We start from the raw sequence: 25,660 nt of genomic DNA, 5'->3' as shown, positions 1-25,660 counted from the left end.
CCGAGTCTGAAGGCCGTATGTTAGATACAGTTGCGGTAAAAAGTGGAGAAGCGCCCAAGAGGCCAGATACTTGAGTCCCGGTAAATGTGAGGCACAATATCCCAAGGTCAGATACCAGTGTGGTATATACCAGGCTTCTTCCGGTCCTCAATCACTCGCTTGTGCAGCCACAATTGCCATAATGAATATTCGAAGGGAAATTGCACCGTTTAGGCAAGTATTAGCCCATATACGGCACATTGTGGCTGAGCATGCCATATTGGGATTAAATTGGGGTGAAATAAACCCTTGTAGCGGGATCAAAATCCGGAGGTCGGATACCTGGGTCCCGGTAAATCTGGAGCCCGATGGCTAGGTTGGTATCGCGTCCCGTTAAAAACGGCCAAATTGGGCAAAATTCGGTCCCGGTAAAAATGAAGGAAAACAGGTCTTCTGGTATCTAACCTCCATCGGTATTTTCAGGGGTCCTGACAAACCCCGACAAACCGTCTTGACGGCTTGACGGGGTCACCGAGACAAGGGGTCAAGGCTTGACCCTGCCAACACTGACCACGGGAGGATACTACGGTCCATTAGACCTAGTCTGTCGTTAACCTCGAGCATGGATGCGAATGGGATGTCGAAGGCCTTCCGGCCGTGCGAGCCGGGGTCCAGTCAGCAGGAACACTCTCCGGAACACCGTCCTCCAGTTCCAGCCTCACCTTGACGTACGGGAGATCCTTCTGCTCAATCCGAAACCCAGGCTTCCCGTCCAGGAACCGATTTTGCTTCGCGTACAAGATGACCAACGTGTTGCCCTTCACGCAGCTCTTGCGAAAGGAGTCGGCCAAGTTGGTGGTATGGAACACGACGGTGCAGATGGCTTTCTCCATATCGCGCATGCCGGGAGTCATGCGGTTCACTATCGGTACAGTACCGACCTCTGTGATCTCCCCAATGTAGCACCAGCGCTCGCGGACTTCACCCCAGTAGCGGAGCTCGTCCGGCCAAGGAGAATCGTCGTAGGACCGGAAGCGGTCATAATTACACAGGGTGGATTGCGCGCCCAGATTTTCGGCCATCATCGCGCGGACTGTTGAACAGAAGCAGAAGGTCTCGATGCTGGACTAGCGTAGCAGACAGAAGGGTTCTACGTCGACCTCAGGTAAGACATGTAGAAAGCTTCTGTCGGTGTACAGCAAGCTGACAAGTTCAAGTTGTCGAGCATCTAAGTCTTGAGCGCTTGAGCATTGACAATGAGAGCAATATTGAATATATCGCCGTCCGGGTCACGTGCTTAAAGTTGAGGCGCGTCGCGTGTTGGCCACAGCCGCTAAAGTCGGACAGCTTCATTATTTACCCCAACTTACAGTGATGGAAACAAACATGGGAACAAGTACATGAGTTGTCTCGCGGAAGCTACAGCGGCGTGCTTAGACTCTGGAACTCGCAGGAAGCAGATGTTCATATATAAGAGGTCAATGCTGAGCTGTACTTTCGCTAGCAAAACTCTACCATCATGGAACCCGATCGATGACAGTACAATTACGCTAGCAAAAGCAAGGACAGCAGAAGCGAAGGACTTCACCTCAGGGATAATCCTCTGTCGGAATCCTTGATGGACGGAAGGAGGTGGATTCTAAGCGAATCGAAACTTCCCGTTGAATGTAGACCAATCCCTCTGCGTGAACCAGACTAAAGCCCGGAGAATTTTGCATTCTTCCTTGTGCCCGCCTGGGGGAACGGCAGCCTTCCAAGCACTCACTTGGCATCGCTGCAACTAGAGTGTCAGTGACATGACAGCAGACTAGCTATAAGCAATGCAACTGCGCACTTTGCCACAGTAGAGAACCGTACTGCAACCACTGCATCGTGCGCTGACTCCCTGTTTCCCGCACAAGCCGCATTGGTCGGCGTATGCACCAGCGTGTAGTTTATCATTGATCCTGAGCAGCGACTCCAGTGGGATATCGAACACCTGACGAGAACAGATGACTTGCTCATCTCATGTCCTTCCCAAAAATGTGCCTACAGGACGGGGCTCACCTTTAAGAACGGTAGATGTTCTTCCTCAATCCGGAACCCGTGTTCTCCAAACACGAAGTTATACTGCTTAGCATACAAGAGTACGAAAGTACTGCCTCTCATGCAGCGTGCGCGAAAGGATTCACCCCTATCATTGGTGTGGAAGGCAACGAGAAGTTCGTTGCCTTCTACATCGCGCACGTTCACGGACAAGCGCACCAGGCTGACGTCCTGGACAATCTCGCCGATGAAGCACCAGTGCTGGCGCATCTCGTCCTCGCGCCAGTAGCCAGGAAAGGGCAAGCTGAAGTACGGCCGGAATCTGAGGTGGTTGCGGAGGTTGGACTGTGGCCCAAGGTTATTTTCACGGGGCGCAAGCGACTGCATGAGGGGTAGAGGGCTTGAGAGTAAGGGCTGTGACTGATCACTCGATAGTCGCCTTAAGCTTTAATACTGCCATGCCATGAGGCCCGGGGCGCTCGAGGCAAACAACCACAACGTAACCAAAATAGCACAGAGGCCCGTCGGATTCGTATCCAATGGATTTCTTCAAGAAGACGATGCAAACGGGTAGGATACTTACTCGACCCCTGAGGGCAGACCGTCGTAATAGCTGGTACTTGTCGACATAGTACGAGTGAGTCCTAGAACACATTCAAGTCGTGCCGTGAATGAGAATGAAGGTAATGGAACGTACTGCACCGGGAAAAACCGATCTCAAGGTGCTGGACTACCTCATTTGATAGGTGCCCAGCTGTGAAATGTCGGCCGGAGTAGCAAGGTTTGGAGAGTTGTGTGAATACATGCATGGAAGACCTCCTCAGCTACGTTGAACCCCGGCCGGCACCGACATTACAGTGACAGCAGCTGGCAGAAGCGAAGATAAAGAACATCGAAGCCTGTAGGATGGGAGTCGGCAACGCCTGCCAAATTCGAACTCCGCCGCGCGCGTCACGCTTCAGCCACACGAGCGAAATGCTGGTTACAGCTTGTGGTGCACTTTTCGGGACGAGGAGACATTCTAAAATAGCGAACAAATCTTTGGATATTCTTTGACGTTATATAGAATCCATCCTTCCAGTTCAATTTTTGATACACTGCCTTGTAAGTGCTATAAGACCAAGTTCAGAGGGCTGAGGTGATAGGTTAACCAGGAGAGGGACACAAATCGAGAATTTTAACTGGAAGGATGGAGTCATACACATTTAAAAGAATATATTCCGATTTTTATTCTAATTAAAGTGTGATCCTGAGCGAGAAAAGTGCACCACACGCAACACACACCAGATAGCCATAGTCGGCATTTGCCGAGACGCGTCCATTGACGCGTTTTCGACGCGTTTTGATAGAACACGTCCCTTCTGGAAGCACCGGCAAATGGAGATCAAGGCAGGGATAGCTACAGTGCTTTGCATAAAAGTCCGGAAACTGCGTTTCGCGCGTTTCTGTTTGTCCCAGACAAACAATACCTTATAGGGTAACACCTGACCGAGGGCGCGACGGTCCTCGAGTCAGCCTATATTACTCCTGGGACACAAATGCCCGTCTCAAGGCTGAATAACGTTCAGATCTGTATCTCTTCAGGATATCGAGCACGCAGAGGTCAAAATCCCCCAAGAACGACCCTCATACAATGATACATGGATGTCGAAGCGTCCCGCCAACAGCCCGCGCTACGGTGATCGACTACCCCATATAGGTTTGTTTGGCTGGCACAAACAACATTTCGCGAATCGCGGTTTCCGGACTTTTATGCAAAGCACTGTAAGGACAAGAGGCTGGTCCCCATCAAGTCAAAAGTAACCAAGAAGGCGGACAAGATTAATGCTCTAATCAAAACAGTTAAGAGGTATTCGAAGGCTATCCTTTTAATTTTATGGCAGCTTCCACAGATAATACAGACCCAGGGTATGAGGACTCAGGGGAAGAAGAATACTAATTCATGATTACCATATTGCGCTTTTTAGCTGTTTAATAATTCTCTTTACTGCATATATGACATCAATACTACTGTAGATATTATAACAGCTGTATAAAGTATCAAAGTTTCTCTTTATCGTGCAGGAATAGATCATTCAGTCCGAGGCTGGCAGAGGAGAACGGCGCGAAATGATGGGCGTGTGACAATCACGGTCACACGGACATTTGGCTGGCAGGCGTTGCCGACTCTCATGTAGGAGAAGGTGGCTGGTTGTGTCACGTGCTCCAGGCACGTCGCGTCGCAGCCACAACTAGGGACAACTCCTCACAGCTCCCGGGGTTTGAATATCCGTGTCAGCAGCCAGTACCCATTAGACTCGGACTTAGCGACGAATAACAGTCAGCTGGATGTTCACGGGATGATGGATACATGGATGCTACTACAGTATACGAAGTGATACACAACTACCGCTCTTTGATACAGTACAATAAAGATACATCCTACTTGCACAAGATACCCCGTAAACGGCCCTGTTGTCTCCCTTTGCCGAGAACACATTCATGTCACCGGCCCTCACTGGGCCACCCGAGTCCTTGGTCACCGGTGTTTCTGTTCCATATGAGTACCAGGAGTTCGTTGTCTACAGTTTTTGACCGTCAGAAAAAGCCTATTGTAATCCCCAGGTCCTTACCCATCATTCACTCCGGTTTGAGCTTGACTTCGCGCATCAGTAAGCTCGCTACGCCCCCATCTCCTGCATTAGTCCTTCGTCTGAGACTATGGTCCAATCGTCCGAGAAATCCAACCGTACTCGTTCTGATCGGCCTCCCATTCCCCTTTTTCAGAGGTTGAGCAGCCCGCGTGGCTCGCGGGCCCCCTTTCTTTGATTTCGGCTCCGCAAATCCATTCACGAGATAAGGCGCCCGCGACCCGGCCCACCACCACCACCCCAAGTAGCTCTGCCACATCATGATCGCATGTACCAGTTCCGGGTACCACTCGTATTGGTCCTTCGTCGGGATGTACACGAACGTCATGATTGTCATGATGATGCTGAGCAACATTGCCGCAACGCCGAACGCCGCCGTCCCGCCCTCCGTGCGCCACGCGTTCTTTCGGTTCGAAATGAAGGCCCAGTAGAGCAGCATGAGCGTGAAGAGGAGGGCGAGCGTTGCGCTGCAAATGTTGGCGAGGTAGTGCGACATGGAGACAATTGTGGGGTTCGTCCATACCGGTAGGACTTGGACTACGCCGTGCAGGATGGTAGGGGGAACTAAGGGATGCTGGTTAGCTCTCACTCGTAGTAAAAATCATCGGATATACCCAAGAGGATAAATATCAAATTCTTCACCAGCTTGCTTGGGAAGAGCAGAGTGAGAAAATGCACATGCACCATCTATGTGCGCGGTCAAGACCTGCACCAGTCATGGCAAACAAGAATGGAACGAACCTGAATAAGCGCAGAGATGATCCCGTTCATCACTAACCATCCCGTAAGTTCCGCTGTCGCCCAGCTCCCTCTATTATGCAGCGGCGGGATGTCGACAGCAATATACGACAACATGTACGGCCACTCCTGGCTCTCCTCCGCCGTCACCGTCAGGATCTTATACATTGACGCCACCAACGAACTGCCCAGACTAATCACGCCCGTCACCTGGAGGACATAGTTTCCCGGCGAGAGCTGCCAGTGGTACCGCGCGGTGAAGAGCAGCTGGATGAGCAGGATCGCGGCGAGCGTGAAGATGATGCCCGTGAGCAGGATCTGCACAGGCATGGAGCGTGTGAACGCGGGGCGGTACTGCAGGACCGGGTCATCGCTGTACGTACGAACGAGGAGGATAATGTTAGACGATCCTTTGCGGCGAGATAAGCGGTACGCGTATCAGATAAGTGGTACTACCTGCTGTTCGACGGGTTCGGGTTCGCGTCCACGAGGACTGCCGCGGCGAAGCGGCAGAGTGCGAGTAAAGACGAAGCTGCAGTCCTCATCAGCTTAAAGTGACACATAGGTCAGAGCGGCCGAGATAGGTAGGCGAGGCGTCAAGAATGAAAATGGGACAGCAAGAGGGGATGTGGGACGCGAAGGAACGCATACTATCGCGAGGGATCCTCACGGTGAAGCGCGGGGGGAAGGCCAGAAATACCCCACGCGCAATGGCTGGCGGGTCCTGCGTGTATAGAACGGCAGCTTTGTACCTATAAATATGACCGCATTATAAAAGTGTATGACTCACCCGTCTTTGCCCTTCCCTGAGGGGATAATGAACGCGCTACTGTACTGACTGGAAACAGAAGCTATAGAAGTCGTGTAGAGGAATAACAGTCTGCCGCGAATACGAAGGGGCTGTCGGAGATTAGTCGGGGAGAGAAGCTCTTCCAACGACCAGCGATTCTCCCCTATCCGGCATGCGCAAAGGCAAAGATCAACCAACTGGATGTAAAAACTGTCTGTGTTACTGCCCGGTCATGGACAATCCAAGCTTTTCTGTGGTTCGTGGAACCTGCCTTTGACTGATGCGAAATCAGGCGAAACCACGCCACCAAATCCGTGGAATCGCTCGGTCCTCGGTCCTCGGGAGTTGCAGCTTAGGGCCGGACAAAAAGATTCTACCAAAGAATATTCCAGCCAACCAGAGCCCGCGGAATTCCCTTTCCTACAATACTTTGCCCGGCCCTAAAGACTGCAACTCCCGCAGTGTATTCGGACTCTCCCGAGTGTGGCGGGTTAACTGCCAGACGTCGCGGAACTCTCTTGTGCGGATCGCAGACGAGGGGCGACTCCGACGTCGCTAGAGGTACCATGGGCAGACATAGAGGTGATGGATCAGATCTTGGATTCCGGAGATATGTTTGGTGGTTCGATTTCGGGAAAGTTAATTTGTAAATGTCGCCAGACAAATGACAAGGCTGGCAACCGCCATGCGGTAGCGGCATTCAAAGGGACTATCTAGAGAAGCCGAGGTAAGCCCCGGAGTACTCGCAAAGAGCGGAGAACGAAAGACGAACGGACTGTCTAGTATGAGACTGCAAAGCAACGGTGTATCCATTAAGACTCGCCGAAGTCGCCTGCATCACATATTAAACTCAATCTTGGTTCAGCGTAATGATATTAAGGATGTAGAGGGAGAAGTTCGCGAACAGAACCAAAATCTCCATGGGCAACGGAGCGCTGAGGAAGTGGAAGTACGCTGAGCCAGAACATAGGAGCAATCAAGAGACATAGACATTGTGAGATTTACTCAGCTCCCTGCAAAACGACCATGTGCAAGCAACTGCACAGCGCATCACTGCCAACTCCCACTATAATAGACAGAGATGATGGGACGCACCCCCATCCCATGTGCTTCCGTCGTTCACAACATATGAGCAGAGTCAAAGAGGAGTATAGACTTAAGTGGTGTTACGACGCCGCATCGAGGCTCGTCACCGTTGTATACGGGGATAGACGCTTCCGGCAAGTGGCCGATGCACGCACAGACAGGTTGGAATAAATGTGGCACCCACAGTCACCCCACAAAAGTGACTATATCGAGGATGAATCGAGCCTTCGTATCGGGATTGTCACCTACAAATGCGTATAGCCAGGAAAGGATACGACCCCAATATGGAATATGGATAGGAAGCGTGAGTTTGTGAGCGTCTAAACATAAGGCATCGATAGCACGAACGATACAGCAGCTGAGAGTCGTCTCAGAGTAAGACAGTAGGTATCGCGAGGCGCTATGGGTCGCTTACACGTTTACACTGCCTCGGAGACCCTGAGGCTATGGGAGGAAGGCACAAGATTTTAGCATAGGATGAGTGGTCCCAAAAAGGCAGGTGCTTCGCGTCGGCCAATCTAGATACGCACCGCATGCACCGCTTTTCATTATCCCATGCATTTTGCCTCCGCTCAAATACAACGCTGACCCCTGCACAATCCTGCCAATGCACGCTGAAGTCGGCGTCGCCTCTGGCAACCCCGAATGCACTCTGGTCGCCGTCTGCCTCGGTGACAGGCATCCATTCTGACGACGACGAGAGCAAGGCACAGCAACACGGCGTTTAGCTCGCCCGATACCGCGGTCCATTCCGTAAGGGAAGCCCAGAGTCTATAAATCGCGGACGTGTTTGCCTGTAGCCCTTTTTGCTGTGTGGCGCCAATACACGGCAATAAATCCCTTCTGGACCAAACATTTCTCACAGCTCGGATCCGTCCTTAGACTGGCAGAACGTCTAAGCGAGATCGTTTCTGGTCCTTACCACCATCATGTCTGCCTTCGACCAGCGCCAACGGAGGCCTCAAGGCCAGCAGGTTTCGATGGCGCCAGGGCAGTCGACGTTTCCGTTCGGCTCCGCGATGAACGGCCAATCCTACTTTCCATATCAGCAGCAGCAGCAGCAGCAGCCAATGCAACTAGGGACAACCACTCATCAGAATGGGCCGTATACGACACAAAACAGCATAGGCAGCCTGTCGGATGCTGGATTCCAGCAGCATAACCATCAAAATCTCTTCACTAACACACCCACTTCTCAAGCACCGTCATCCCAGAATATGACGGGCAGCAGCCCGAATCTCGACCCGACAGTTTATCCATCGCAGCAGTTCCTCCATCTCTCCGGCTATCAACAAGGTTACCCGCAGCGCCCTTCAAACCCCAGCTCACCATCTGCGTGGGCCACCACCTCGCCCACCGCATTGCCACCCACCCTGAATCTAAACAGCGGGATGACTAATGGCTATGACTTTGAAGCCGCGCAGCACGCCGGGATAGGTCTCAGCAACAACCTGAAGAGGGTGAAGAGAGACGAAGAGGAGGAAGATCGCGAAGAGGAATTGCGTCACAAGCCGTAAGTATCCGTCGCCGACTGTCTTCATACGTACACAGCTCAAATGGTATGATCGCAGTCTCGGGGCATGCAGCCGCTGCAAAGGCTTGAAGGTCGCCCTGCGTTAGCATATATGCAGCTCGTCTTGCGATACTGATTCTGCGATCCTGCATATAGGTCAGATGCGAGTTCATGGCAGGTACCGACACCTGTCGACGGTGTAGCAACGCCGGGCAAGAATGCATCATCCCAGGCAGGAAGAAACGCCGACCACCACCGTACGTCGGTCAACCTTATTTATCATAGTTCGAAGTCCAAGCTTATCCACCGTTTCTCGCGGAACAAAAGAAAACGCGAGCACCTGATCAAACAGATCCAAGACCAAGCCGCGCAGATCCAGCGCCTCATCGAGCAGCTCGAAGCCTCCAACAAGCGCCAGCGCTCAGCGGCAACCTCGCCGTCCGCCTCGACCTCCCCCTCCTCGGCACCCTTCCGCTCGCCCACCTTCTCCATCTCGTCGGATTCGGAACAGGCGCCGCAGGAAGCAGGGCCGGACGTGCAGGAGTGGATCAACAATGCTCGGGAGAGCATCGCGAAGTTTGACGGACTCATCGGGCTGGGCGGCGCGGGCCTGGTGCGCGGGCTGGTCTTCGACGGCGAGCTGGAGGAGGGGGAGGACTGGGAGGATGAGGACGAGGACGAGGACGAGACGGAGTACGCGACTCTTGTGGACGAGTCGTCTCCGACAGAGAAGCTCGCGACAATGCCCCCTGAGGCGGCGCCCTTTGGATTGATGGCTAAATTGTCGTTGGAGACCAAGAGGAAGGGAAAGAAGAGGAATAGCGACGAAGGTCCGTCCAGTCCGGAAGAGCAGAGGGTTTTGCCGGTCCAAGAGGCCGAAGCCATAGAAGAGACCGAACTCGGGTTGGCCAACGAGAACTTTTTCAGGCCGAGTGAGTAGTACTTGCAATTGGCTTACTGAAGTTCCCTAACGGAAAATAAAGGTCCTGCGGTTGATTCGAAAAGGGTCTTAGCTGACAAGCAGTTGGCTCAAGCAGCTCCGATCTTAGCTAGGGGGATCGTCACCCTCGAGGAAGTGGACAAGTTATTCAAGCTGTACGAATCTCGTCATCGCATTTGTGAATCAGGGATAATTGTGCGTTAACTTGGTTTTGACAGATATTACGACTACATAAACCTGTCGGTGTCGCTCTTGGACCCAGAGTTATATACCGCGCAGAAGACATACGTCCGCTCCCCCTTCCTCTTTACTGTCAGTAAGTACTACCCCGTACCTCCATCCGACTGCGGAAACTCAGGCATCTGCTGTAGTATGCGCCATTGCCTCGCGCTTCTACCCCGAGCGTCCCGATCTGTACCCCATGGCTATGGAGTATGCACGATGCGCCGCCGGCGATGCTCTCACGCGAGGGCAGAAGAACGTCGAGATGGTCCAAGGCTTCATCCTCATGAGCCTTTACCCAGTCCCTACGCGACGCTGGGAAGACGACCGCAGTTGGATCTACCTCGGGCTTGCGATCCGCATCGCCACGGATCTCAACCTGCACCACCCAACCACCGCGAAACCGAAGAACGAGCAGCACGCGCGCGAGCTCCTGAACCGCACCCGAGTGTGGCTGAACTGCTTCAACGTGGACCGCTCGACGAGCTCGCAGTACGGTAAGAGTCCGATCATCAAAAATACGGATTTTGTAGCGAACCATTCGGAGTCGTGGTGGCATAGCTCGCCGTATAATATGCCGGGGTTTGATGTGCACATTTGCGGATACAATGCGGAGCTGAAGACGATGGCGAAGTTCGTGGCGGAAATATACAGTAACCCGAATCATCCCACTGGGCTGCGTACGGTGTGTGATTATGTCTCTCTATAGTCCCGCATTTGGCTGATTCGGGCCAAGGATCTCGACTTCGAGGCCATTGCGACGCAGACGGACGAAGAGTTGAAGAGCCTGGGCGAGCGATGGTTTGCGTGCATTGACCAGCAAGACCTGAGCGATCCCCAGATCCGCTTCCGCTCTGGATTGCTGAAGTTAGCATACAGCTATGCCAGACTAGTTGCACTGTCCTATGGATTCCAGCATTCGTTTGGCAAGGGCCACACGGAAGATAACCCGTTCTTAATCAGAGTAAGCAGACTTGCTCGATTGTCTCAATTGCGCGGTGCTCATGTATTCCGCTCAAGTGCTTCAAAGCTGCCTCTGACGTAGTGACTGCTATGGTAGATGATGTTGGAGTACCTGCTCAAAGTACGTAACATGTGCCTTGATAGTACGCCAGTGCTGATGCAGTGCGCAGGGATTTATCTCCGACATGGACCCGAAGCACAGAGTGTATTCGTAACCTTCGCCTCCTCTTTCTTAGTCAAGGTGGGTGCTTTGGATTTGGTTACTACTGTGATTCTCATAGGCTGATATTTCTCCAGCTACTTCAACCGAAGTTTGCCTCCTACCTCACCCGGGATCAGCGGGTTGAGATACGGCGTCTCGTGCAGAAAGTCATTGATCTGTTGGGATCACCGGAAGTATCCATCGATGACCGCCACGGACCAAAGTTGTACTCGCGATTCCTGAAGGGTCTGCTGGCGACACCCATTGCCCAGGTGGACCAGAACACGGATCTGAAACGCCACCGCTCAGCCCGCTCGCAAAGGGCACACGATGGATCGGGTAGCTCGGAGAATATCGAACCGGTATACGATACCTCTCAGTCTACCCACACTTCCCCGGGTTCTGGATACTCTATGTCCCCGCAACCCTCGAGCGAGGCTCTGTCGTTCAACCAGTTCGCCCCCGCTGCGAATGGTGTGGATCCTTTCGTGTCGAGGCCCGCGAACGGCACCGATGCTAGCATGCTGGGCATGAATTTCACCGACATGTTCCAGCCTCCACTGCCGGGAGATGAGGAACTAATGCAATCGATGCAATCGTTGGATCAGTCAAACTTGTTCAATAATGACCGTAAGCCCTGATCGTACGGGAATCATTTTCTGATACTCACTTGCGCGCCTGCTGTAGCATTCAGTTGGATGGGGCAATATGATTACGATCCAAATCCTGCGGTGCAACAGCAGTATCAGACCCATCACGTAGGAGCCTTATTTTGAAGTCTCGAAGCTTCCGTGCTTGCTTCACCCTCCGTCCGTTAGGCCGCTTCTGCCCGACAATCCTCTTGGGCGCTCTAAAATGTATTAATGACTTTGGAATCCTGTATTGTTTTGGGCTAGGTTCCTTGTTCGCTGAGCATCGTGTACCAGTAGTAGCAATAGTGTTTTCTAATATACTTGAAAGGTGTCTATAGGATTGTTTTTCGAGACGTGCCCCACTCGTTTACGGCATAATAACGACAGGATGCTTGCTCATGACTGTAACGTCTGTCCTCTAGTGAGTATGAACCACGAAATCTCCATGAGTGCAAAGGCGACGATGGCGGTAGGATGAACAACATAGGGCCCTTTGAATTGTGCAATGATACCCACGGTGAAGGGTACGGCCGCACCACCCGACGAACCGAGAGCTGATATAAGTGATAGACTCGAGACGTGGAGGTGCTTGGGGAGTATCCTCGTGACGACTGACATAGTGCAAGGATATATCGGCTGCGCATATACTCCGTCAGGGTCCGGCAGCGAATGACACAAGGGACTTGACTTACACCCAGGAGGACGCCGACAAGCGCAATCGCAACGGTGTCAGGGATGACACTCGGGACAGCCCACCCTATGGCCTCCAGAGCAATCGCTCCTCCCAGTAGCGCGAACACCGCTTTCCGCTCGCCGTACTTGAAACACAAGTGGCTGACGACGAAACGGCCGACGGTGATGCCGCCCCAGAAGCCAGACTCGGCGTACCCCATCTTGCTCGGGTCGCCGCCTCTGGTATTGATTAGGAAGGTCACTATCCACCCGGCCAAGCTCACTTCCGAGCCCGAGTACGCGAACATGAAGAGGGCGGTGATGAGCGTAGTTTTATCGCGAAGGGTCTCTAGCATAATATTTGATTTTTTCTGTCTTGACGATCGCTCTGTCCGCATCTTTGGTTCTCGGAATACGATACCACTGAAAACGCCGTTCCAGACAGATAGTCCTAGAGGGATGAAGTAGAAGTTGGACCACTTTATTCCCTTCGAAACCATAGCGGTGGCAATAAGAGGACCGGAGACTCCGCCAATCCCGTAGCAGCCATGGACATAACTGCAAATCAGACATGTCATTCACGCAGACCTTGTAACATCCATCCGACATACCCATTATACACGGTCGGATTAGGCGTTGTGCTGGCAAAGAGATTGATCTGAGCCAAGAGCCATGCCTCCCCCGCCCCGATGAGCAGTGGAGCAATTACCAGCGGGCCATACTCGCGCGGGCACACCGTCCATATGACGTATCCTACGGTCATTATCCCATTCCCCAGGACAAGACAGGCAGATCTGCCGAAACGGCTGTGGGCTGGCTGCGCGACGAAAGAGGCGAGCACGAAGCCTATCGCCGTGGTCATGAATAAGATGGCCACTAGGGCATATCCGATGTGGTAATATTCCTCAATGGAGGGGATCAGCGCGCCTAGGGCGGAGTCTTGGATGCCTAGCAGGTAGGAGAGGAGACATGCGGCGGAGAGACGCCAGCGGTCTCGCGTGCTGCACGGAGATTAACACGTTAAGTTGGGAGGATGCGCGAATATCGAAGGAAAGGATTGTTATAGATAGACATACCTTAATTTGCTTGAATTCGCGATCGTGAGCTTCTCTGATAAACTCTCTGCCTTTTCAGAGACCAGTTGAAGCTCCATTTTAGGGATATCCTCTGCGCATGCAGTGAAGCTTTCTTCAGACTTGAGCGTCGTCTCCGAAGTATCACCGATGGGTTTCCGGGGAGCCTCGGCATTCAGACTCGGTGGTACATGCACCTCCTTGGACGATGAGATACGGGATTTCTCTATATCTTCAGACGAATGTGCAATAACAGCCGAGGGTGAGGGTGAGGTTTCCATAGTACAAGTAGAGCCAGAAGATGTGCTGCCAGGCATTCACGGCGGGCGAGAAGTGAGACGAAAGTGTCGCCCAAGCAGAAGGACCTGTTCGTGAGCGGGTGCTGGGCCTTATACACCTCGAGCCGAGTGATCAGCACAGTGCGGCCTTGCGATTGAGGAACACGAGAACCAGGATCATCCTCGTGTCCATGCCGCAATGGTATGGGTCTCGAAGACGGTTGCCCCGCAGTTATGAGAGCAGAACTCGAGAAGCCCTCGGGGCCATTCCATAGAACATGTTGGGAGAGCCGCGGCTAGCCTGCGTTAGAATAAGGAGCAACACCTTCAGAGGTAGGATAAGAGTATAGCACTCGCAGTAAAGACGGCAGCCTGCAAGTGATTGTGGTCTGCTCCTGGTAGATAGTCATGAGCTTGAGTATCTTGGTCCCCTACGGTCCTTGAAGGCGGTTGGATAGACCGTACGATAGGGAGGGGACAAGTGTCCAGTTATAAACCTACGACTCTCCTTGGCCTGTTGGTAGCAGACTCAACGGAGTAGATCGCCCACACACATCGGCCAGATGTGAAACAGAAGCGAGATTGGCAGCGGGCGCTTAGAATGAAGACAATCGCCCCAAGCAACTCTAGTACTAGTGCGTTACCGGGAAACCCATGGCCAGTTTCCGCAGGAGCCCCAAAACGTACCGACGCAAGCACCATGAGCCGTGACTCTCCTACAGAATTATCCCATCTGCCGGCTTGAGTTCATTCGAATGTTTTATTTACCTCGGTATGGTATAGCAGCCTGCCGAATGAGAACAGGGAACTATCACCATAGTACGATAAAAGGATTGACTTTAAGCGTATTCCAGCGCACCGCGTCACGAGTGCCATCGTGTCTATTGTGGTAGCATATGTATCCTGGAATTCCGTGCGAGCGCCAACGACGACCCCTACTTCAGCGCATCAGAAGTGCCACAGTCGTAGGCAGGGAGGTCCCGCCGTAAGACTCGCCCAGCCATTATCTTACCATGGCATGAGCCTTCTAAAAGACGTTTCCCGCAAGTGGCGCAGGTAATAGCCCTAGGCATCCACCGTCCACAGTGCTGATAGGGAGCCGCGACTGGTCGCGGGTTTGCGGTAAGCCTTCCGGTAACAAAACTTCCAGCAAGTAAGGCTATAGTAGTGGTGGTAGGGACCACAGACTGGAAGCACGACTAGTGGTTTTCTGGGACATAGTGATAATGCCAGATATCCCGGTTCCTAGAAGACATAGGAAGAACTTCAAAACAAGTCCTAGGGCCGTGGCAGTAGCATGAGAAGAGCAGATATCCAAAGATAACCTAATCCGAAGCCGTGGGTCTTCTATACGACCTGTTAGTAAAAGGATGGAGCGCCGTATCTTGCACGAAAATAATTATCCGCCTGAATGTCGAGATGAAGTCCATTTGAACCTGGCCGGCCAAGGTTCTGTTCGCGGGTCGAAGCCAGCGCAGCATACCAGGATGCAAATCACGGTATGCAGTCCAATGTCACCCAATGTCGGAGGCTCCGGTACTAGCTGCTGGGACGAGGACATGAATGCAATCCGCATTGCCACGTAAGGGGGAGCTACAAAAGCTTTCCCGGCGCATCACATGTACACCCGCTCCTTTGACGTTTTGGAGACACCGTGGGTTAGGCGCTTCGCACAGCCAGCCAGACAAACTTGAAGTAAAGAGACTTTCCATAGGGCTTAGCTCGGATTCGGCTTGGTCCTATCAGTCCCGCAAGATATGTCAACGTCTTCCATCGCTATACTTAAAACATTCCAAACACTCCTCATTCGAGTCTCCAAGCGGGCCATAAACATGCAGCAAAGACAATATTACAAGAGTGGGGGACGACCAAGGCAGAAAACGTCAAGTCATGACTGCACTGTGCGTGCCACCATCGGAAGGAGGACCGGAACCGGGTTCGAGGGGGTTCCCACGTTATGTCGTGGGATGATGTTTCATGTTCTGACCGAAAAAGGGAAATATGGTTTGATGTGGCAACAGCTGGTAACGCTCCCGCCGCCGTCCATCTTCTCCATCGCATACGCCGCCCTTTGACGGCGCCGAGAACGACAAGTCAGTTGGCGGATGCCCCAGGCAGGCCACAAGCACGTCTCGCACATTTCGCGTTGGATGCGATAGGCTCTCCTGACCAGTGAGTACCCGAATCATGCATCACGATTCACAATCACCTCGCCCGCCGTCCGTTGCTGAACTGCCGCCTCTGTTCCAGTCTTCCCCCTACAATCAGTTCCCTTCTGTCTTGCAAGCCCGGGTTGCTTTTATACGCTCTTTTATCCACCATCATTCGTTACCCCCGCCGCCCCATCGCCTGGCTTGAACCATGCCTATCAGGCCACTATACCCACACCGCCGTCAAGTCCCGTCGCTCTCCGCTGCGGTGGGCATCAACACCGCTGGCACCACCATAGCCATTGACACACAGGCTGCGACAGGCAGCCTCGTCGTAGACTCCTCTGCGTCCACGGCCGCAGCCGACGTCCCCGCGCAGCTCCCCACGATCACTGTCACGCCCTCGCCCAAGGCCACGTCCTCCACCGCGCCGCCCCCCGCATCCACCAGCGCCGCCGCTGCCGCCCCCGCCTCCGACACCGACAACCAGATCCCCATCGGCACCGTCGTCGGCGCGTGCATCGGCGCCTTCGCCGCGCTCGGCCTGCTCATCTGCCTCGTCCTCTGGTGCGGCAAGCGCGAGAAGGACGCGAAGCGCCGCGGCGCGCGCAACATCAGCGGCGACAGCGACCGGCGGCGCTCGCGCCTCGAGCCGTGGGCGCGCCTCGGCGACGACGAGGACCGCTGGGAGGGCCAGACCGCGCGGCCCGAGACGCGCGAGGTCGGCGAGGAGGAGAAGTTTAACATGTTCAAAAAGTCGCCGAGCATCCGCACGCGCGCGTCGGAGAAGTCCGCGAGCGAGTACGAGCTCCCGCCGGTGCCCGTCTCCTCGTACTACCCCGGGCTCGCGGAGGAGCTGTCCGGCGCGGGCGCGCCCCCGCGGAAGTTCATGGGCCGCGCGGAGAGCACGCCGACGGTCTCGTGGGACGGGGAAACGGTTGGCGACGACTCGTTCTTGTCTATGCGGTCTCTGCGCATGTCGAATGGGGGTGCCATGTCGCCCGTCAAAGATCTCGCTATTCCCACCCCTCCGACCACCGTATCGCACGCTCAGAACCACAAATGGGAGTCGGCCGAGGTCGTCCGCCCGGAGGACCTGGAAGTCTCGAATCCGTTCGATGATGAGCCCGTGCAGCGCAGAAAGAGCGTCAACAACCCCTTCTTCGGCGCCCAGGACGCGCGGCCGCGGAGCAAGAGCCTGCGCGTCAGCAGCACGAGCGCGGCGAATCCGTTCGCGGACGAGAACGGCACCGTGCAGACGCCGCCGAAGGCGGTCACGAAGCGCACGACGCGCAACGCGGACAGCGTGATGACCGCGCGCAGCTCCGTCACGTACACCACGCACCGCGCGATGCGCTCGCTCATCGCGGCGCTCGATTTGCCCACGGAGGAGGAGCCGGGCGTGCCGGATCTGCACAAGGAGCTGCGCGTGTCGGCGCAGCCGTCTATGATGTCGACCTCTACGTACGGGGACGAGGAGGTGATGAGTGTCGGGCAGTTCCCGCTGCCTCCGGGAACGTCGACTGTGACTCACAACGAGTAGGATGCCGACTCTACCATGGACAGTCTGATCGTGTACGACCTGTACCACCGTCGCTTCGTTTCCTCCCCCCGAAGCAGGAAACGATCTGGCATCTATTCCTGATTACCTTGCCCCACCCCCGCCCTACCTTTCTTTGCCTGTTCGCCGCGGTTGGCTTGAATCCGACCAGCCTGTGTTATTGTTATTCGAACCATTGACTTGTTATTTATTGCTACCTAATCATTTGGAACATATGCAGCGAACGTCGTCTTGGAGTTGTGTGCATGGTGAATGCCAAGCTAAAAATAAACGGCTAAGATTATCTGAGATCCCCGTGGCAACGGAAGAAGCCCGGCTCGGAGGCCTACTGAAGCACGTGGCGCACGCGATGGGACACCGCGGACGAGCGCCGAGTGCTCCGACGTCGCTGGTTGCGACAGGTAAAATGGGACGCTATCAACCGCTGCCTCCCTCACACACCTCCGTCCCAGTGGCCCGCCCCGCCATCCCCGCGGCCACGACTAGTAGCGTCGCTATTAGCGGGACTTTTCCTGCGTTCGTTTGCGCCGGCTGAGATTCCAGTACATACCCTCTCGCTCTTTTACAATACACGCTCGTTTCGGCCTCCACGACGTCCCCCTCTTCCCCACCCGACATGCCTCCCTCTGTACTCGTTCCGCGCGACGATGAGACGTCCAGCAGCCTTAGTTCCTCCAATATGGGGATTATTATCGCTGGTTTCGTGATAGCTGGAGTCATCGTTCTCGGTCTCGCCGCCTATTTTGGCCTGCGATTTATCCGGAAACGATCGAAGAAGCAGAGAGAGGAGAACCGCGGTGCAGCGTTCCTCAACGTCCGCGGGATTGTCGAGGAGAAGGAAGATAAAGAGCCTCCGCCGAGGTAAGGGCCGTGCTATCCTCTGCCCAGCACCAGCACTGACATCGAGTCCGTAGCATTCTAGTCGGCATCCATGGCGAAACATTCTCCAGAAATAATCTGGCCGCTAAGAACGTCGTTATGCCCGCAAAGACGATACGGCCCGACGCGTCGCGCGACGAGATCCTCGACTACTACTCCTCGAGCGGTTCCATGCCCAAGCCGTTCCGCCCCTTCTCCTTCGCGCTCAACGCGCCCCACCTCACGCCCCCTTCCCCCACGCACGACGGCGCCTCCCGCCGCTCCTCCGTCGGCTCCTTCCTCTCCGTCGCGCGCCACTCCATCATGAGCGTCGGCAGCAATCGCCTCTCCACCGCCTCCTCGCTCTCCTTCGCGGGCGACTCCGCGCAGCGCAAGGTCCGCCAGACGTTCGACCCCGTGCTCCCCGACGAGCTCGTCGTCGCGCTCGGCGAGCAGCTCACCGTCGTGCAGAGCTTCGACGACGGGTGGTGCGTCGTCGGCCGCAGCAGCGTGTTCAACCCCGGCGAGGTCGAGATGGGCGCGGTGCCGGCGTGGGCGTTCCTCAAGCCCGTGAAGGGGCTCCGCGCAGAGCGGCCCATGCGCGTGTCCAGCCTGGGCGTGTCGATTCAGCTCGATGCGGGCCCGGGGTTCTCGTCGCGCGATGAGTGCGTTTCGTGGTCGAATGTGTACTAACGTGACCTCGCGGCGCCTTGTTGTCCGTGTTTCTCCCCAATTTTCCGACATAAACCCCACCCACCCACACCACAAGATACCCTTGCTCACCCCTCATATCCCGTCCCCGGCAGGCCTCTCGACGACGGCCTCCTAATCTTCACCCCCTCTCTCCATCCGTAACCCCGCCTTTCTTGGATCCCAGCGTTGACCGTTTGCACTCTGCGCTAGACGCATGATACCATATACCCTACTGTCGCAAACCGAAACATATCATAGCCTGCACCGCAGTAGATTACTCGTGTACCCCATTGCATGGGGCTTGTCTGGCTTTGTATGTATTAGTAGCTCGATGCAATCAGCAGTGATTCTGCTATACACTTTGTACAGTGTATGTACTACAGTCCCGGACAAGCAAAGGCAACAAATTGATTTCTGATCGAACGAGATTTTTTGGCGGGAAACTGACTTCAGATTCGGACTCAGGGAGGCTGGAAACATCCAAAAATGAGGTCCCCTTACTTTTCCCACGACTTTTTGATACGGCCAAAATTTTGGGCAATTTCAACAACATTCTACACAGTCACCGGACCTCCCAGGTCATGCCCTGTGTCGGAAAATCTGGAAAAGACTTATAAGCCCTGACAGAACCTGACGGACTGATCAGGCATTATAATGTTATGTTTCAAGGCTGATAAGCCCTTATCAGATGTTGTCAGGCTTGGATTAGGTAGGGGCTTCTGGTGGTGCTGTAATATCACAGGAATTCTGTAGTAGACCTGTACGTCGGAAACATCTTGAAATACGGTCGTAGCCTTTACACGGATTGAGTGTTTTAAAGGTGGCATGTTTGACTACGGTAGCATTATAGTCTAAGTCTAAAGTTATGGCGAAATCTACAAGAGCCGTACGTCAGAGGACGTGAGCGCGAGCGACGGTAATTACGAGTCGCCCGGTAAGGCAGTATGTATGATATATATATACCAATGTGAGACCCACACAGCTATTGTTGCGTAGTGTAGTAGTTATATCGTTAGTGTTTACATATATCATCATCGTTCAACTCAAGGCCGCTCGTTCGAATCAAAGTCGAAGTACCTGTATTAAAGTGATGTCTTAGGTAGTGGTGTCGATGACCATCGGGTGGCGTGAGTGGCTCCTCTTTTTCTCATTTCTGGGACCCATGGCCTTATCCGGGCTTATCATGCCTTATAATGGCTTGTAACCCCCGTCAGGCCTGATCAGCCTGACGGAGGCTTATACGCGCTTTTTGATCATTTCTGAACCCGATAACTCTCCTCGAACCTGATTGACTTATCAGTGCATTATCTGGCATTGTATAGCAATATCATGTTTTTCTGATTTTTCCGACATGAGCCTTTGGGGACCTGTAAACCCTTGCATGGAGCTGCATCTAGGCTTTCGAAGACTTCAGACCTCCTTCTGAGGCCGCCCACTGGCAAGGAAGTTCAAATTTATTGCACATGTTACCTTGACTGCCATATTTGGCCTGCACTTATGAGCATCTTTGCTATTGCGCCCCCGTGTAAACACGACCAAATATTACCTTTTCGAGAAAAATATCATGTGACCTCCGACCCCACCGGCCGCGTCACTAAAAATAACTGGACCCCGCCGTATTAAGTAAACGCCAATTACATTGCCATTATATTAGTTTAATGCGCAAGAATTGTATTGCCTCTTTAGTGTGGTTATGTGGCCTGCCTTCTGTGCTGGATGTCTGGAGTTCAAGTCGTACTGTTGAAAATTCCTTTGATTTGTGCTCTTAGGGTTACCAATTTTCCTTATTGTTAGCTTTTATATTATCCTTGTCAGCCACATGTATCACAGCTATATAGATTTCAATGAAAATCTATTTTGCCCCGTCTATATGACCCTCTTAGTCCAGACTTGAAGACACTCTTACTGGCCGGACACGCGCGCATCAGGAAGCCCGCGTTTGCTGGCATCACGTGACATTCTTCTCAATATGGTATATTTGTACATGTTTGCACGGGGCGCAGTAAGGCTACCTACTTATGAGAGCTATTATGGCATATTGGCTGGTCCAATTATTAGATTTAAGCCGGAGTCAAACTCAGCTCATTGAAAGGAGTCGATTGGCATATTTTCCGCATTTTTCCCAATTTGTTTTGTATACGGCCAAAATTTTGGCCCATCCCGACCCATTATTGATGGCTACAGGGGGTTTATGGGAAATCGGCTCATGCCAATCTCTTCTTTAGAGTCTAAATCACTCGTTTCTGCAATAAAATTGGGGTTCCCATGGCTGCTGGACCTCAGGAAATCTGGTCGCTGAATTTGTTGTCTTTGGTTGTCCGGGACTGTAACACAGGGATACTTCTAATCAGCAACCCCCTTGAGAGCAACAACCCATCAGCAACCCATTCCCCATTCCCCACTCCCATGCTAGCAGGGAGGAGGGTCCTGTCGGGAAGAAATGGTCGCTCCACCATATACAGTCATCAACCGGACCTTTACACACCACCGGACCTTTACACATTTGACCACACTGCCCTTCCTCCTCAATTTTTTGTGGGGGAAGAACTTCGATGTGATAGCTGCACTATTCATCTACTGTTATGGACACTTCTAGCACATCCCAATACTGTTTCTTGACCATGAGTTAGAATACCTTTTTGTGAATAACAAGCAAAACTAAAATAGTATCTCCCATCTTTTTCCAGTTCTTGATTGACCCTCTCAGTTTCGCCATCGGTTTGAGGGTGATAAGCAGTGCTGAGTTTGGATTTGATGCCTAGCAGCTTGCATGTTTCTTGGAGAACCTTTGACGCAAATTGAGGTCCTCTATCAGATATGATGGTATCAGGTGATCCAAATCGTCTGTAGACATTCTCATGGAAAATTTGAGCAGTCTTCTCTGCATCAATCATCTTGTGACATGGCACCAAAATTACCCCCTTTGTTAGGGCATGGTCTACCATGACCATGATTTGGTCGAGGTGGCAGAAAATGGATGTGTTCGTGTTGGGGCAGGGATGGGGTTCAATGCAGGTGCTGAAGGGTGAGTGTTCACTTTGTTTTGTTGAAAGGTAGCACAACCATCAACATAATTGCGGATAAAGATGAACATTCCTGGCCACCAATAGTCTCTTTGAACCAATTCCAGAGTCTTGAAGCATCCTGGGTGTCCAGCAGAGAGTCATGGTACTGAGACACAATTTCTCTGCGTAGATCTTGATTGGCTGGTACGTAGATGCGTCCTTTGAATTTTACAAGCCCTTCTTCAAGTTTCCAATCATTGAGTGAGGATCGGAGGGGAAGGGGTGATCCTGTCTTCAAGGCTTGCAGAGCATCGCATACCACAGAGTCAATCTCAGTTGCCTTAACCATTTGATCATGTCGGTCTACGTCAATGGCTTGGATTTCCAATGGCCTGTCTGTCAAGGTACTTTGTTCTTGTCCATCTAGGCGTGGCCTTTTGTCAATGGGAATCCAGTCATTGTTGATCATTGGTTCATGTGTTCGCTTGTTCGTGATCCTTTCTGCTTCCATGATATCGGGTGGGTGAATGTCACCTTGGAGGTCAGGGTTGTCGATCCATACAATCGTGGGGTCATCACAAGAGATCAGTGTTGGATCAACCTTTGATTCAGTTGGACCCTCGTTGCCCTTTGTCATGGATACATTTTCCGTTGGGTCATCCTTGAGTTCCATTGGGCTTGGTTCGGATGGTGTCATTGGTATATCCTGCTTTGTTTGAATCTCCAATTCCTTCCCCGGTTTAGGTGTAGAGGGTTCGCTCATACGTTCATCCTGATCTGGAGTTGCAACACTATTGAACATTTGCTCTGGTAATAGGACCACCTGGTCAACGTCTTCCTCGTCAGGACATAGATCTGGTCGTCTTGAGAGCGCATCTGATTGCACCATTTGTGGCCCAGGAATATGTTTCAAGATCAGACCGAACTTGGACAGATACAGTGACCACCGAGCTTGTCGTCTTGTTAGGTGTTGTGCAGATCGATAGTACTGCAAGTTCTTGTGATCGCAGTAGACCGTGACTGGATGGGGTGCACCCTCAAAGTAGTAGTCCCAATTCTGTAGTCCTCGAATGATCACCAGGAGCTCCCTATCATAGATTTCATAGTTTCGTTGAGCCTTGTCAAATGCCTGTGAAGGATATCCGCATGGGTGCCAGTCTCCATTTACATCCTTTTGGCGTAGAACTGCCCCTGATGCAAACTTGGATGCATCGGTTTCCAGGATGAATGGTTTGGATTTGTCTGGCATCATCAGCACTGGTTCTTCCAGGAACTTCTGCTTCAAGGTTTCAAATGCGGTTTGACATTCAGCTGTCCAGTCCCAAGGATGATCCTTCTTGGTGAGCTCGTTCAATGGTTGAGAGATATTGGCAAAGTGTGGAATAAATCGTCGGTAGAAGTTGCAGAATCCTAGGAATGACGGGACAACCTTCAATTTCCTAGGGATAGGCCAACTTGCAATTCCTTTCAACTTGACTGGATCCATGCCTCAGTGGTTTTCCTTGACGATCAGTCCAAGGTATTCCACTTCCGGTTGACAAAATAGCATTTCTCCAGTTTGAGGAATAGGTCATTTTCCCTTAGTTGTGCCAAGACTCTTTTTGTCCTTTCCATATCTTCTTCAGCTGTCTTGGAGAAGATAAGGAAGTCGTCCATGTAGATGATAAGCCATCCTTCGTCAATCATGTCTTTGAATAATTCATTCATCATTGACTGGAATGTTGCCGGCGAATTGCTAGACCAAAGAACATGACGGTTGGTTCAAACAATCCCCGATTGGTTTTGAACACTGCCTTCCATTCATCACCTTCTTTGATACGGACATTGTTGTAGCCTTTGCGGACATCCAATTTGGTGCAAACCTTTGCCCCTTGTAGCTTGTCCAAGATTTCACTGATCAGGGGAATTGGATAGGTGTTCTTGACTGTCCATTCATTGAGATACCAGTAATCTTGGCAAGGCCGTACATCTCCATCCTTCTTGCCTACAAAGAAGAATGGTGATGCCATAGGGGATTTTGACGGTCGGATGTAGCCTTTCAACAAGTTTTCCTTCAAGAATTCATGGAGCTTCTGTTGCTCCAATGGTGACATAGGGTAAAGCTTCTGATTCTTTGGAACAAATCCTTCCTTGAGATCTATTGCGTGGTCATAAGGTCGTCGTTCAGGAAATCACTCTGAGCTTTTCTTGTCGAAGACATCCGCAAATTCTTTGTACAGTATATATAGTAACTGGTATAGGGGTTAATACCCAAAGAAGAGAACAATAAGAGAGGATGCGTAAGCTATCCTGTGAGAATGTAACTCAGAGAAATGAGAAATACAAGGGTGCTCATTGGTAGAATGTGAGTCAAGGGAGATACCATGTGATAAGAAGATAGCGTCCATGGGAAGGTCTACTCGGAGAAAGGTACTGTCCAATAGCAATGCTCAGAATGAAAATGGAATGAGATAAGCATGGGAAAATCATAACAAGTGTTGTTCCTGACCCCAGTATCACTGGGAACCAGTGATAAGCCTCAGGATCATCTGACCCCCGAAAACGAGGACTCAGCACATCGTACAAGCCCCCCGGAGCTTATTCGACATAGCGCTCACACACCTCTAGGCTTCTATGGGCTCTAAAAGAATTTTTCTATTTAGCTCCGGACTTCCTAACATCCTTGAGGCGTACACGGACCCATTCCACAATTTATCTCCGCGAACAGGAGCTCCGGAGCGACTTAACCAATGCGACTTCTAGATGAATTAGCTCCGGGGCCGCGGGCACTTCTATCGAGGGGCGTCGTCCTCATGCCCAACCTCCAACACTCACTCCCTCTTGTTTCCATCAAACTACCGAAGGTGCAGACGCATATGAGTCACCATGAGGCCAGCATCAGTCAGCAAGCGGCCGGAGGTAATTAGCACGTGACCAGCACATCGCGCGGAGTGATGGGACTGCTTAGGGCAGGTGGCGGAGCGTCGAAGCAACCTCTAGGGGCTGGGATGAGCAAGTGGGAGTGCAAGAGAGTCGCATGGTGTATGGTATAACGGCGGCAAGTGCTGAGCAATCCTGTGGGTAGCGGCGTTTATTTGTTATTTATCTCCGAACGGTCGCAAAGCCATTCCTGTAGTATAAATTGTACAAAGTAGCATACAGAAAAACAAGTTTCGACTTCACCATCTCAGAGAATTAGCGTTACGATCTCAGCGACCCTCGAAGTTCGAAAGCGTCGAACTTAGCGAATTATAACCGATCTTAGCTTTGCCAATAGGCCTGACTCGTCGAGTAAATTATCTCCGCCATCGATTTAATTAGCTCCGGTGAGTCTCACATAGCGAAATAAAAATTAAACAAGTCCCCTTTAGCGTTTTCTACTCCCGTGGGCCCGAACCTACACTCGGTTCCGTGGTTTGCGACTTTGTTTGCGACTTTCCGGAGATAAATACTCCGGAGCGTCCACTAGTGTTTGTTTCAGGCGTCAAGGTTTTTTGTTTTATTTTTCTAGGTCTTCCTACGGACTACCCTACGGCGTCTTACTCCTCCTTTCCGCCTCGAACTATTAAATACCCTTCAGTTGTCTCGGACTGCCTTCACCCATATCACGGGGGTTAGGTATATTCCTTTTGGTCCTTGGTGATTGTTGTGTGTCAGTGCATATCATCGTA

General features: G+C 52.3%; 7 protein-coding genes across 7 annotated transcripts; 3 read left to right on the top strand and 4 right to left on the bottom strand.

The window, feature by feature from the left end:
- Window positions 1–578: 578 nt before the first annotated feature.
- Window positions 579–1,061, bottom strand: GLOTRDRAFT_131882 (uncharacterized protein; the record flags this gene model as incomplete). The annotated part of the gene is made up of 1 exon (XM_007870738.1): window positions 579–1,061. The coding sequence occupies one exon, from the start codon at window positions 1,059–1,061 to the stop codon at window positions 579–581; it is 483 nt and encodes a 160-aa protein (XP_007868929.1).
- A 389-nt stretch (window positions 1,062–1,450) lies between these two features.
- GLOTRDRAFT_112038 (uncharacterized protein) lies at window positions 1,451–2,410 on the bottom strand. Its single transcript, XM_007870737.1, has 3 exons — window positions 2,026–2,410; window positions 1,814–1,957; window positions 1,451–1,753 (listed from the first exon to the last, which is right to left on the bottom strand). The coding sequence occupies exons 1-3, from the start codon at window positions 2,389–2,391 to the stop codon at window positions 1,619–1,621; spliced, it is 645 nt and encodes a 214-aa protein (XP_007868928.1). The 5' UTR covers window positions 2,392–2,410; the 3' UTR covers window positions 1,451–1,618.
- Window positions 2,411–4,851: 2,441 nt separating this feature from the next.
- On the bottom strand, window positions 4,852–5,750 carry GLOTRDRAFT_13941 (uncharacterized protein; the record flags this gene model as incomplete). Its single annotated transcript, XM_007870462.1, has 3 exons — window positions 4,852–5,198; window positions 5,249–5,321; window positions 5,376–5,750. Coding segments are annotated over 3 exons (795 nt in total), but the record flags the coding sequence as incomplete, so codon positions are not given.
- Window positions 5,751–9,299: 3,549 nt separating this feature from the next.
- Window positions 9,300–12,051, top strand: GLOTRDRAFT_79762 (uncharacterized protein). Its single transcript, XM_007870736.1, has 9 exons — window positions 9,300–9,693; window positions 9,745–9,856; window positions 9,920–10,017; window positions 10,073–10,608; window positions 10,660–10,887; window positions 10,944–11,007; window positions 11,057–11,127; window positions 11,184–11,718; window positions 11,776–12,051. The coding sequence occupies exons 1-9, from the start codon at window positions 9,504–9,506 to the stop codon at window positions 11,862–11,864; spliced, it is 1,923 nt and encodes a 640-aa protein (XP_007868927.1). The 5' UTR covers window positions 9,300–9,503; the 3' UTR covers window positions 11,865–12,051.
- A 65-nt stretch (window positions 12,052–12,116) lies between these two features.
- Window positions 12,117–13,383, bottom strand: GLOTRDRAFT_46502 (MFS general substrate transporter; the record flags this gene model as incomplete). The annotated part of the gene is made up of 3 exons (XM_007870489.1): window positions 12,117–12,356; window positions 12,413–12,950; window positions 13,004–13,383. Coding segments are annotated over 3 exons (1,158 nt in total), but the record flags the coding sequence as incomplete, so codon positions are not given.
- A 2,721-nt stretch (window positions 13,384–16,104) lies between these two features.
- On the top strand, window positions 16,105–17,436 carry GLOTRDRAFT_95517 (uncharacterized protein; the record flags this gene model as incomplete). The annotated part of the gene is made up of 1 exon (XM_007870735.1): window positions 16,105–17,436. The coding sequence occupies one exon, from the start codon at window positions 16,105–16,107 to the stop codon at window positions 17,434–17,436; it is 1,332 nt and encodes a 443-aa protein (XP_007868926.1).
- Window positions 17,437–17,820: 384 nt separating this feature from the next.
- Window positions 17,821–19,339, top strand: GLOTRDRAFT_140314 (uncharacterized protein). The gene is made up of 2 exons (XM_007870734.1): window positions 17,821–18,315; window positions 18,369–19,339. The coding sequence occupies exons 1-2, from the start codon at window positions 18,071–18,073 to the stop codon at window positions 19,003–19,005; spliced, it is 882 nt and encodes a 293-aa protein (XP_007868925.1). The 5' UTR covers window positions 17,821–18,070; the 3' UTR covers window positions 19,006–19,339.
- Window positions 19,340–25,660: the final 6,321 nt, after the last annotated feature.

Source organism: Gloeophyllum trabeum (genome assembly GCF_000344685.1).
Source record: "Gloeophyllum trabeum ATCC 11539 unplaced genomic scaffold GLOTRscaffold_00012, whole genome shotgun sequence".
In the NCBI taxonomy this organism is placed as follows: domain Eukaryota; kingdom Fungi; phylum Basidiomycota; class Agaricomycetes; order Gloeophyllales; family Gloeophyllaceae; genus Gloeophyllum; species Gloeophyllum trabeum.
Note: the sequence above shows the minus strand (reverse complement) of the source record. Positions and strands in the feature narration are given on the sequence as shown.

What these genes read in the sequence shown, in the direction of transcription:
- GLOTRDRAFT_112038 (XM_007870737.1), bottom strand. Translation starts at nt 2,391, where the DNA reads ATGCAGTCGCTTGCGCCCCGTGAAAATAACCTTGGGCCACAGTCCAAC. An exon ending in AACATCTACCGTTCTTAAAG is followed by an intron (nt 1,958 to 2,025) that starts GTGAGCCCCGTC and finishes TGTTCTCGTCAG; the next exon opens with GTGTTCGATATCCCACTGGA. An exon ending in CGGTTCTCTACTGTGGCAAA is followed by an intron (nt 1,754 to 1,813) that starts GTGCGCAGTTGC and finishes CTCTAGTTGCAG; the next exon opens with CGATGCCAAGTGAGTGCTTG.
- GLOTRDRAFT_79762 (XM_007870736.1), top strand. Translation starts at nt 9,504, where the DNA reads ATGCCCCCTGAGGCGGCGCCCTTTGGATTGATGGCTAAATTGTCGTTG. An exon ending in CGAGAACTTTTTCAGGCCGA is followed by an intron (nt 9,694 to 9,744) that starts GTGAGTAGTACT and finishes CGGAAAATAAAG; the next exon opens with GTCCTGCGGTTGATTCGAAA. An exon ending in ATCCCACTGGGCTGCGTACG is followed by an intron (nt 10,609 to 10,659) that starts GTGTGTGATTAT and finishes ATTCGGGCCAAG; the next exon opens with GATCTCGACTTCGAGGCCAT.
- GLOTRDRAFT_140314 (XM_007870734.1), top strand. Translation starts at nt 18,071, where the DNA reads ATGCCTCCCTCTGTACTCGTTCCGCGCGACGATGAGACGTCCAGCAGC. An exon ending in GATAAAGAGCCTCCGCCGAG is followed by an intron (nt 18,316 to 18,368) that starts GTAAGGGCCGTG and finishes TCGAGTCCGTAG; the next exon opens with CATTCTAGTCGGCATCCATG.